At 36.9% G+C, this 13162-nt stretch overlaps 1 protein-coding gene across 1 annotated transcript; it reads left to right on the top strand.

Moving 5' to 3' along the window:
- The first annotated feature begins 1797 nt into the window (after positions 1-1797).
- Positions 1798-9153, top strand: LOC136264464 (uncharacterized). Its single transcript, XM_066059211.1, has 22 exons — positions 1798-1877; positions 1929-1995; positions 2334-2370; positions 2678-3325; positions 4100-4205; positions 4258-4457; positions 5193-5417; positions 5524-5757; positions 5818-5962; positions 6013-6072; positions 6140-6187; positions 6521-6582; positions 7408-7607; positions 7663-7754; positions 7805-7878; positions 7940-8108; positions 8161-8212; positions 8263-8324; positions 8371-8540; positions 8691-8749; positions 8803-8882; positions 8935-9153. Exons 2-22 carry the CDS (start codon positions 1963-1965, stop codon positions 9077-9079), a joined length of 2901 nt encoding a protein of 966 aa, XP_065915283.1. The 5' UTR covers positions 1798-1877; positions 1929-1962; the 3' UTR covers positions 9080-9153.
- Positions 9154-13162: the final 4009 nt, after the last annotated feature.

A 13162-nucleotide genomic window follows, 5' to 3' on the forward strand; every position in this document is an offset into this window, starting at 1 on the left:
TTACAAGTCACCTTGTAGAGAAATCAGCTAGAGGAAGTCATCTTGTAGAGAGCTAGCTAGAAACAAGTCACCTTGTAGAGAGTTCAGTGACAAAGAAACTATCCTGTAGAGAGTTCTTCTACAAACAAATCGCCCTGTAGAGAGTTCAGATGCAAACAAATCACCCTGTAGAGAGTGTAGCTACAAACAAATCAACCTGTAGAGTACATTTCAAGTCCCTTAGTAGAAAGATCAGCTGCGAACAAGTTATCCAGGAGGGAATAATAGACATGTAATAAATATATTTATATAATTACTGATAAAATCAAAACAGTTGAAGTATTAAAAATCTGCTCTGTCTTTTTATTCTTCCTGTGGTAAAGAAATAGGATAGGTTTAAAAAGCCCCAAAGCCGGCCTATGGCCAGCTTTGGGGTATACAAATACAAAAAGAAGTGATATCTAATCAAAAACAGCCAAGCTGTAAAAAAAGGTGCAGCCCCTAAAAAGGCCAAGGTGAAAAAAGATGTGAAATCCAAGGTGGCGGCCAAGAAATGGCTGTGATGGTAGGTTAATGGTAAAAAATTTAATAACGACAATTCAGGTGAATTTGGTGCCGCTTGGTCTTGGCACAAAATTCACCTGAATTGTCGTTATTAAAATTTTTACCATTAACCTACCATCACAGCCATTTCTTGGCCGCCACCTTGGATTTCACATCTTTTTTCACCTTGGCCTTTTTAGGAGCCGCACCTTTTTTTACAGCTTGGCTGTTTTTGATTAGATACTATATGCTGGTGTGACACCTTGTGACTGCTCTACTGTCACTAAAGACTCACTATTAGTCAGTAACTGTAGTGGTTAGTGTGAATTAATAGTGTTGTTTTAACTGGAGAAAATGAAGTGTTTTTTGGTGGTAGAATTACTTCCTCTTGTCTGTGTGACTTTTATGATGGCTTGCTCACTTGTGAAACTTGTACAGGTAAACTTCATGTTTGCAATTTACCACAATGTTCAGAATGGTTCATCATTTAAGGAACAAATCAGTTATATTTTGTGTACATGTATATACACGCCAGGCTAGAAACCAGAGACAAAATTAAGACAAAGGCATACACTAGCCATGGAGTGATTAGTACAGGATCCCTGACAAGAGTCATTGTAATTAAAGCAAGTTTAATTTTAATCCATGACATGCACGCATTTTACAATTGAGTATATAGTTGCCACCTATTACGTTTGATGCATCAGTGCACCTATTATGCTGAAGTCTGAAGCGTGCCACCGTAATAGGCTGGTGCCTAGTCATAACCAGCATGTAGCAAGGAAGACTGACATGCAGTTGTTTCTCAGGGAGGCCATTCATCAACCTCTTTTACTAAGGACACACTGAAGCTTGCTCCAGGGTGACAATATCTAAAATTTATTTCAAATGGTGTGGCCAGCTTGCTGATTCCCAATAATCAACATGAGTAGACTGCAAATGATGATGTGCATAGTTTTTGAATGTAACAGAGTGAGTGTTGGCAACTAAGCCTTAGCAACAGATAAATAGTCAAGGATAGTGGGAGAGACATTTGGATTGCTAGGTAGTGAAGGTGTCTTCTTATACCGCAACACTGATGGGTATGACTACACTTGAATCCAGCACCTACAGTAACATAGCTAATCTACACTCATTCTTCCCATTAAAATACTATTTTGCCTGCAAATCGAGCTGCAAATATACCAAGCCAGAATCTTGACAATCCGGCTTAGCTTTTTAAGGCAGATCGTAGAGACCGGATGTGGGGGAGTTTTTTTTACGAGTGACAGTCGACTAAAAAAAGTTTTGGAGGACCAACTTTGGCCGGGAGGCGCACGTTGCGCAGCTGACGTTGGATTACTACGCGCCGATCGGTAAGTAATTTTAGACGTACTGTTTGACATTGTAAGGTGTTGTTGCTGCAGATTACTGGTAACAAGTGTAAATAGTGTCAGCGGGATGATGGGAGGAGCTATTCTCTTATTTACGAAGGTGAGCCGACAACCTGCATCCGCTCTGGTACAGAGTTCGAAGGGCCATACGTTCTTTTGATTTGTGTTAAGCAAAAAGTCAGCATGTAATGTAACACTGGTCTACTATTACCAGTAATCAACTAAGTGCATTCGGTACAAATGAATTTGCTATATAAATTTCTGTGGTTCACCGTATACCACTGAATACACGGGATATATCGTGTGTTATGTGATAGATAGGTATAGACATAGATAGTATATTCTACGTATACTATCTATGGTATAGATTACTGCATGCTTACAGCCTTTGTTGCATTAGAATTTTGCTATATAGTATATTATAATCCTTTCATGTAGGCTGCTGTTGTTGTATTTGCTGCACTATTTATATCAGGTGAGGATTGGTAAATCACTTGGCCTATACTGGGCCAAGTCCCACTGTCACATATAGCTACACCCCGTACACACAGTCGTTCAGTAAAAAATTTATGGCCTTGTTGACAAATTGTGAACCAATGTGACAACTGGAAACTCTTTATAGCACTGTCTGACATTCTATCTCTTCATAAAGGACAGTTTGTGTAGCTACATTTTTGTGCTAGTGCATATTCAGATAGCAATAAACTAGTTTCTGTTTCAAGGGTTTCCAGCTGTGTACAACTTTTGATTTACTTGTGTGAATGCACATTATTCTTTGCTAGTGAGGGGACAAACAACAACAGCAGGAATGTTCTCACAACAGACCTATACTGGGACAGTTACAAAATACCAACCTAGACAACATATGATCATTGAAGTGTGTGTTAATCCAGCCCCTGGCATAGGCAACCCAATGTTACAAAACATTGTCTACTACAGTTACAATATAAATGAACAGTTTTGTTTGCACAGTCAGTTGGGCAGAGTGGCAGTTAACACAGTTGATCTAACTGAGGGTAACTATGTGTTCACTGTTTATGCTAACTATACCACTGGAAATGGAGTAATGGAGACAGTATCAGCCACAGTCAATATTACAGTGTCACCAGAGTTTTATTTTGTTGGAACTGAACCAGAAGGTGGATATTTGGCATATACGCAATATCTTAGACCTCTTGGGGCACACGTGGTCACAGTAAGAACAAACTACACAAGATTAAATGATACAATTTTCAGTTATGCATTAGCACCAGATACTAATACTACTAATTCTAGGGTGTCTTTAAATCCTGATGGTTCAGTCAGAAGAGCATCTTACAACTTCACTGGAGTACAGCAGTTTACAGTTATTTGTACAGCCAACTCTTCATCTGCTGGAGTTGTTGAGACACTTTCAGTCAATGTGACAGCTGTGCTCTATGATCCTTTAGGTATTCATTAACCACAACATTATTCTGTAGTTACAGCCTACACTTTAAGGGGACAAGTAACTATGTCCTATGGCTTCTGTGAATAAAATTATGTGTTTTATATGAAGCTGTAAAACCAACACAGATACTGTTCTGCACCTGATGAATAACACATGTTATAGTTGAGACATTGAACTTCTGTTTAGTGCAAATCTGAGTGAAATCCTCTGAAGTATGTAAAAATTATGGCATAGTTACAAAACACTGTAATTTTAACACTAAAATTGATTCTCCTTCGACAGCTAATTGTGAAACTCCCCAAAAATTCTTGCAGTGGCTTGTAATAACATTATCTTTAAAATTATGGAACACTGAGATTTCTACTATGGCTTCAAAATAGGAGATTACTGTTTTTCATAGAAAATTTAGAGAGTTCAATAGCTCATTTGATAAAGTACTAACAATTACTTCCATACTTTTGTTACAAACATACGTAGGTAGCAGATGACAAAGTTTAGGAAGCATAGAACTAAAACTGTGGGACTAGATCCAAAATTTGTAGAATTCTCATTCTTTAGGTCTAAAATACTAAACTGAGTCTTAAAGCCAGTATTTCTAACTGGAGATGGTGATTTTTAAGTACCACAAACATACCTGATACAAAGGGGGATGAAACGCAAGCACAGTTCAATGAAAACCAAAATTTTGCATGTGAAGCCATAGGAATTAGTAGCGTGCCCTTTAACTGCATTCCTTGTGGTTTTTCACTACACCCATACGTATATGTTTATGTAGATCTGCAAGTTGAGGTGAGCTTTTCAGTTACTGATAACTTAATCAGGTGGTCTGTACCAAATATATTCACTGGTACTTATATATCAATACAAGAATATGTGATCAGGTATGACAGCATGAAGTGTATGATGGTATAATGTTTCTCTTTCCACTTGTAGTATTGCTGAATACAATGGAGACGTTAATAATGCTCAAAATCCTTCTACCAATGTTGTAGGCCCTCAGACATATACTTTTGAATATCAGCCACTCATTCCACAAACTACTCTGGTAGTTAATGTGACTACAATTGCTGGAGTGGATACACTTAGAGTAGTTTCTGTAACCTCAACTAATAATTTCACTATTCCAGGAGATGGTATGTCTGTTATGTATGCATATACATTTGCATGTATGTAAGTGTATGTTGCACAGTACAGTAGTACTGTATAAAAGGGATCCGCCCAAAGAAAACAGTATCATTCTGCCATTAAATGGAACATTTCACACAATGTAAAATATCTTTATAGAAGGGTCTTAGCGTATCTAATGGCATATCTAGCATATATAATAATCCATTATGTGTGACAATAACAAACTCACTTGTGGCACATGCCTTTTGAGCTCTGTGCCTCTACCTTCTTTTTTATTATCATCTTATAGGCACACTCCAAATATATTTGCAATGCATATGCACCACAAAGTGAAAGGGATAGCTGCAAATATATTATCAGCTTCACTACAAAAAATAGAACACCATGACTAACTGTTGTGATATCGTAACTGATTTCTCTTAACAGTTGTGACCACTCCAGCAATGACTCATTTTCAAAAAGATCAAGAAAACAGTCACCTATATTACAGAGTCTGTTATTATGGGTAGTCTAATAGAACAGTCACTAGCCACCCAATAGCAAAATACTAAAGATAGACCAGTCTTTGGTGACACATGCAACATCTACAGATGGTTTTAGTCCCACGTCTACAGGTGCTTCTTATCCTACATCTGCCATTTCTGGTAAACACTAAGCTATATTCTACTATGTCTGAAATGTATACATATTTTTGTGTGTGTGCGTGTGTTTATGACTCTTGTATTCTATCTCACATGCAGTTAACAATGCTACTGTTATCCCTACTACTACTACTACTGCTACTACTACTACTACTGGGATAGTTATTTCAACATTTACAACTACTATTATATCTCAATCTTCTGAGGTGTCTGTACTACCTACAACTGCTATAATAGACCAATCTTCAGTGACACCTGCAACATCTACAGATGGTTTCAGTCCCACATCTACAGGTGTTTCTAATCCTACATCTACCATTTCTGGTAAACACCAAGCTGTGTTCTGTTATGTCTGACTAGAAGAAATGGACACATATTTCTGTGTGTACGTGTGTGCATGTGTTTATGACTCTTGTATTCTATCTCACAGTTAACAATGTTACTACTACTACTACTACTACTACTACTACTACTACTACTACTACTACTACTACTGGGATAGTTATTTCAACATTTACAACTACTATTATATCTCAATCTTCTGAGGTGTCTGTACTACCTACAACTGCTATAATAGACCAATCTTCGGTGACACCTGCAACATCTACAGATGGTTTTAGTCTCACATCTACAGGTGCTTCTAATCCTACATCTACCATTTCTGGTAAACACCAAGCTGTGTTCTGCTATGTCTAACTAGAAGAATTGTATACATATTTTATAGCCACTTCTGATGATGGTGGTGGGAACACAACAATGATTATTATCATTGCTGCAGCTGCAGCAGGAGTTATTTTTCTACTACTTCTCATAACTATTTGCATATTATGTGTAGTGTATAGGAGGAAGAAACATAGAAAGACAACTATGTGAGACAATTAGATTATCTGTTGTGCTGCTGTATATTTATATTCTGCAGATCAATATCTTCAAAGTCAATGATGGACAAGAATAGTAATACTGTTCTAACTCCTGGCTTGTGAGTGATTGAAATGGATGAGTAATGTTATGTAGATTTTATCTGACTGTGTTTATGTACTTTGCAGCAAAAAAATTACCCCTGATATGGTAATGCCAAATCCCAGCTTTGTTGAGTAAGTTACTTATTGTGTAAGAAAAATTTAAACTGTAGTAGACATCTTTACAAAAAAGATATATACTGAAACAAAGGAGATCATCAATCTACATATACCTGATATGCAGTGTGCTTTAAAATCAAAATCTCAAAGTTTCTAAAATCTCAATTCTTTTTTAAAGGCATGTCCTCAGATGCCTTCTACTTTCTATATATATATTACACTTTGCATTACTTTCAGAAACCCCCTTTTAAAAATCCTAGATCCACTACTGTGATCCCTATCATTTAGCACTACTATGCTTAAAGTATTTAATGTTTCATACCAGTACTGTAATAATGTTTCTCACAGACCTAATGATTATGAGAAGATGGAAGGGAATTTAACAGTTAAAAAGAAGGCCCCAGTTGATGGTTAGTTTGTGTACAGCTAAACACTTAATATAATATAACTTTGCAACATTTCAAGTGATTGGATCTTATAGCCTTTCCGGTCTGGTTGCAATCCATAGCCTGACTTGTGAATAGTAAACCAATTTGAAATTTGTTCACATTAATACCCCTAACATACTGCTGCTCCTTGGTGTAATTTTAAGCTGATAGTTTGAAAACATGAGGAGTTATGAAATTCGGAAAGGGTATAAGACCTCTTTTTTGTAGATCCAGTCACATATGGTAGACTGCAATATTACACTATAGGTTTGCACATGCATAAATATATTATGGTGTGTACTAGTGTGTATATGGATACACATTTGCCTCTACTGAAATACTATATCATATAATAATTCACTACTATATGTTATATAACGTATGTACAATAAAACAATGCATAAATGATAGCAAAAATATTTGTAGAACTATAATACAACTTGTTTGCTAAATTTACACATACACAGTTCCTCTGGTCAGGGGCGGTGAAGCAGGCCAAAGAGTGAGGGGGCCAGGCCAGCTGTAAGTTGAAGACCAAAAAAACTGGTAATCACCTACTGAAAATAGCTGCTCTCCACCAATTATATCTCCTTATTTATAACTACACATACATAGCTAAGTAGTTTGCTACACTGCTTCTCTGAATACTACGACTGCTCTATTAGAGCATCTCGGTCTTTTCTTGCAAACAGTGTCCCATTAAAGTGAGGTGGCCATGGCCCCCCTGGCCTCCCCGTCTCCACCGCCTATGCCTCTGGCAATCATCAAATCATGACAAACATTCTATGCTTCTGTTTCTTTGTATAGATGTTGTATACACAAACATGAAAGTACAAAACCAAAGCAAATATGAGGAGCAAAGAGCCAAATATCTAGAGATGTCTTCAGGTACTATTACAGCTAGTGCAACTACAAATACTGCAGGCACAAGCGAGCCAAAAAGAATGGCTACACCAGATGACTATGACAACGAAGAACTCTATGAGGAGATGAGCGCATGTTTTTATGTAAGTAGTTGACTTGTATTTGCTACTAGTTTTAAATAGAAGACAATCTACACAGGATGTTGATGAAAAGACTGCATTGAAATCAAAGGAAATGGCCAGGAACAGAGTGACACTTTTACAACAATTAGGGAAAGGAGAATTTGGAAGGTAAATATTCATACATCGTGTGAAATAATGCAATTAACCATTTCCCACAGAGTGATGAAGGGTTTGGCATCTGGCATCATTAGTGGAGAGACAAATACAGTGGTAGCTGTCAAAATGTTAAAAGGTCAATTGACATTGTAATACAGTGTAGTATTCAACATAAGAGCCTGCTTCTGTATTTACAGAAGGTGCTTCAGAGGATGACAAAAAGAACTTCCTTGGAGAAGCACACATGTTAGCACAGTTCAGCCACCCTAATGTACTAGCTTTGTTGGGAGTTGTGACTGTGGATGAACCAATGTTAGTGGTCATACCATTCATGAAGAATGGAGACCTGCGGTCATTCCTCTCCAAGTAAGCAACCAGTTTCTGCCTGTTTTAAGTAATGTATACTCACTGCTTTCAGAAGCGAAAGATCTCAGATATCTAATGGTGATAAGCTAGACATAGCTGTACAAGTAAGTGTTCATGGTTGATTAATTGTCCTGTATCACTGTATGATCCTTAGATTGCTAGTGGAATGGAGTACCTTGCTGCAAGATTCTTTATTCACAGGGACCTAGCTGCCAGGTGAATATGTAAATAAAACATGTACACGCTTATCCAAGTACTTTAGGAATATATTGGTTGATGAGAATCTGCATGCCAAGATTAGTGATTTTGGATTATCCAGAATTTTGGCTAAGGAGGACACTTACTACAAACTCAGTAATGTGGCCAAACTTCCTGTTAAATGGATGGCTCTTGAGTCTATTGAATATCGCAAATTCTCTACATTCAGTGATGGTAAAATTGTGCCCTAACGTTATACATATGTGTTTGTATTGTCCTCCTTGTTGTATTACATACTTGTATTTTATTTTAAAGTTATTTTAGAAACTATAATTTTGACTGTATAAAGACTTGAAATAGAAAATAATGTACTTTGTTTCTTAGTGTGGAGTTATGGTGTTGTCTTGTGGGAGATATTCTCATTGGGAAAAATACCCTACAAGGTTTGCAATACAAAAGATTGAGTAAATATAACGTTTAAGTTTCAATTTTATAGGGAGTACCCAATGCTAGCTTAACAACACTCTTAGAAAATGGTAAACGTTTGGAAAAGCCTGATCAATGCAGTGATGAGATGTACGTAAATAAGTTGATGTATTAAATTAGTTGATATGTGTATTGTCTGTAGTTATCATATAATGCAACAGTGTTGGTTGTTGAGGAAAGAAAGACGTCCAACATTCGGGGAAATTAAGAAGGACATAACAGAACTACTAGCCAAAGAAGGTCGTACAGTCAATTCTGACCTTGACATGTATTCACTATACATATAATTCAATTATGTACTAAAATGTAAATATAACAGTTGCTATCTGTATGGATGCCTTATCATCATTTGATGCATGCAGCTTTGTCACTCTTGCTGCCCCTCCTCCATCCTGATCTCCATCTTAGCATGAAGGCACTACTGTACACATGCACAGCGGGTATACAAGCATTCATGAACAAGTACTTGTCTGGTGATCAAATATGTGTTATATCAGTCTCATGTATCTATTCCAGTAAAAGTGTAGACTTGTGCTTATGTTGCCACTTTCGTTGTTGTTAGAGGAAGAAATCATCCACAAAGACAAACTTTAATACTACATAAACAATTGACTCAGAATCAACATGTAGTAGTGGTAACATGCACAGTCAGGATAGAACTGAACTGGTAGCAAGCTCAAGCTGATATTGATATTTAGACTATGTAAAAGGTATTCAGGTATATTATGTTCTCCACATAACTAATAAAGATTTGTACTGGATGGTATATAGCTTAATTCATGGCTGACATACTCAACTCTTCCACGCCAGCGTACCTATAAATATTCTTTGAATAAATATAAACTAGAAACAAGTATACATATATCTTACAGTTATGACTTTTCTTATCTACAAACGTATTCTTATACTAACTGATAAACTTCAAGGTGATCTACATGACTATATACTATAGTATAATTATACAGTATATGTTAGAGCTGAAAGGAGAAGTGCAGTGATTCAATATTCTACATATATGGTGCTGAGTTTGTTATTTATTTGTGTATACATTAGTCAGATTATGATATGTAGATGACATGCTGCTATACAGGAAAAATCAAGTGAATGAAGATAGTTGTTGTTTTGCACTATACATGCAGGAATGGCATGCGCACTGATCAATGGTTAAATCTGGCTGATGTCTTAAACCTAATTGCAACTATTGAAATGTACACATTTAAAATATCTAATAGATTTATCATATTTAAATCACTGATCATGAAGTGATAGCACTGAGTATCACATTGGCCAACACCTCATTCTGTACCATTATAACTGTTGATTCCTTGGAACACCTAACCATGTTATATACTTCATGATCAGTAGTTAAAGGGAACCTGTAGGCACTAATCGCAATCTATTATTATGCAGACACACAATAGGTGTAAGTATTACCACTAGCAGAATAATGTCTTCCTTACTTATGTGTATACATGTATGTTGTGCAATGATCTAACAAACTATTCAGCTACTCTAATAGGCTAGGTATCTGACATGACTGTTTTATTAGAGTGCATGGCTAAAGAAATAAATTTTCTATGCATGAGTAATGATGCCTGCTTTTTAGCAACTGCTTACAAGTTATTGAGAAAGTACATACACAAAATTACTGGCAAACTTGGAAACTGAGGCAAAAAACAAAAAACAAAAAAAAACAACAAGACAGAACAATGTAGTATAAGCTAGTGTGTGTGTCTGTAAGGGAGGATTGGGTGCAACTTCAAGTTACCAGCCAGAACTTGATGTGGTTGTTTTTGCTGTCCCTTTCATGACAATTACAAGTGTGGCCATCTTTGGCAGCTTTTCAACAGGTGTGTTTGTGTGACGGATATTTTTTGTGAGCTACTAGTCCAAGTTTCTTGTAGTAGTCCAATAATAGACCAACACTAACTTGATAGATATAGTCAAACTTTTAATAGCATTCTTAACCTGCAGGCATTATGTAGCACTCATCTACACTTCCATACCAGTCCTGTATGGATTTCAACATGCCTCTCTTTATAGACAACACCATGGTCATCCTCATCTTCTGAAATATTTTCTTTGGAGCCCTGATTATTGGCATGATTACAGAAGCACTGGCATATTCCCTGCTAACTTCCCACATTGCTTCTTCAAAAACCTTCAGAAGTTTTATTACCTTTTCAGCCAAAAGCCATTGTTGTGTGTTTAGTTCAGCAGGTGGTTGACATTCAGTATTAGCTGCTATAATGGCTTTCCTCTGCTCTATAACATATAATAGGAGCTGTGTCCAACTAGCAGTAACACCCTGAATAAGCAGAGCCGTACCTTGGCTTGAGTACATTATGCTTTTTAAATTACCTATTATTCTTTCTGGCAATTCTTTTTTTATTCACCTATTATTCCCAAAATTATTCCCGGAGTAATTCCTGGAATTGTAAAAGTCAAATGGATATTCATCTACAGCTGAAAATATGACCACTTGCAAGCGTAAAAAACTATACCCAAAGATCGAGATACTCTAATCAGTAGAGCAGTCACAACTAAACTTGTCTGACTGTTCTATTAGGGTAAGTGACTGCTCTATTAGAGTATCTCGATCTTTTTGCCTGATTTTGTGCTAGCAATGATTGTGGATGTTCCTTTACGAATTTTTCTGTAATACTATACGAAAAATGTGTGAATTCTAATTAAGTATTCCAGAAGATCACCCTATTATTCTGGAATTATTCCTGATTCTTTTTTACCACCGATTATTCCAAAAATTATTCAATAAAACCAGTGTCTTATTTTGATGGTGCTCAGATTTTAGTGTTCTCAGATGTTGCCATTGAGTGGCTCTCAACAGCATGGTTTTCATCATAAACTCTTTTGAAGGTGTCGATGAATCAACTGATCATCACAGCTGGTACTAATATTTAATAGTAGGGAGTACCCCTTGATGGCACCAACTTAAAACTTTTATATTTGATAGCAACATTGGCTTGCCTGAATAGATAATAGTTTTAAGATAGCTAGTCCACTATGTATACACGGAACATTGACCATGCTAACAGTTCACATTCGATACTGTTTACCATGATAAATTCCTTACCATATCCCAATGATCCATAATACAGGAAACAACAGTAGAGCAGATATGTAATAGAGCTGCTTCATTACACACTGCATTACTTGGTTTGGCGGCCCTTCCAAATCAACAATCGGAGATACAGTGATACATAAAGCATTCCATGTGTCTATGGTAAAAGTTTGGCCCTGAGTTTTGGTAATGGTCATTGCAAAGCAGAGAGATACAGCAAACTGTACAACATCAGACTATCTAGATTGAAAGGCAGTGTAGAGTTGCTTGGAATATGTGGAATCCAAAAGGAATGATGACTCACAGCCTGCATTGTAATCATGCACTTGGTACCTTTGGTGACTCATGGGAGATCCAAGGAGCATAAAATTATACTGGGTGTGCCAACCTTCAATGAAAGTGGAAATGTCGGGGTACAACCCTGAGACTTCTCAAGAATGTAAATTATAACTCTTTGGAAACTAGACTGTCTGGGATTCAGCAGCCACAAACTCCAAGGACTTGTGCTAGATGCACTTACCAGATAACTGTTCTACCAGGGTTGTGTGGTTAAGAGGAGTCAAATGTACGTAACTTAACCATGTGATGTCTGTATAGCAGCCTATAGCTTGAGAACAAGTCTGGATAAACATCAACTCATCAATGTTACACACAAAGGTAGCTGTACAATGTCAGGATTGGAGTGTTGTCAGTGGGGAACTTATCATTTCAAATGACTAACAATTGGTCAGCAAAGAGTCCAGCTGCTTGGTTTTCACAAAGGTAGCTATACACTCTTGTGTTTTCTTGTATATGTTTGTCCCATTAGTTAGGCTTTACTCAAAGATTTTTGCTTAGGCTCCTAGGCTAGAGGTATAGGCACTGCCTTCTGTGCTCAGTGCCTAACTGGTATATCATAGATAATAACATACAATTATATAGTGTGTAGATCGATGTACTCTTCCATAGGTGAAACTTCTTCAGATAGCCTCAGGTACTCCGGGCCACCTTGTTACCTCTGGTGCTACATGGAATTACTGGGAGGATTTGTTGGAAGTCACTACACAACAACATACAGATTCTTCCCACTGGGTGGCTGCAAGTTACCGGCCAAGTAAACAGTTAGCCCTAACCTATATATAGCTAGGAACAACATCACAGTCTAGAAAATCTATTAATGAAGTTTATCCAGTTGCATAGTCATTCTTATTTTAACATTCAAGTGAATTCCCCATACACAAGTAGTTATATACGTTGTCAGACATGGATAATCAGTACAGCTAAGCTTCACTGTGTCAACTCTGGTCAT

Source organism: Dysidea avara, chromosome 8, assembly GCF_963678975.1.
Source record: "Dysidea avara chromosome 8, odDysAvar1.4, whole genome shotgun sequence".
Lineage (NCBI taxonomy): Eukaryota > Metazoa > Porifera > Demospongiae > Dictyoceratida > Dysideidae > Dysidea > Dysidea avara.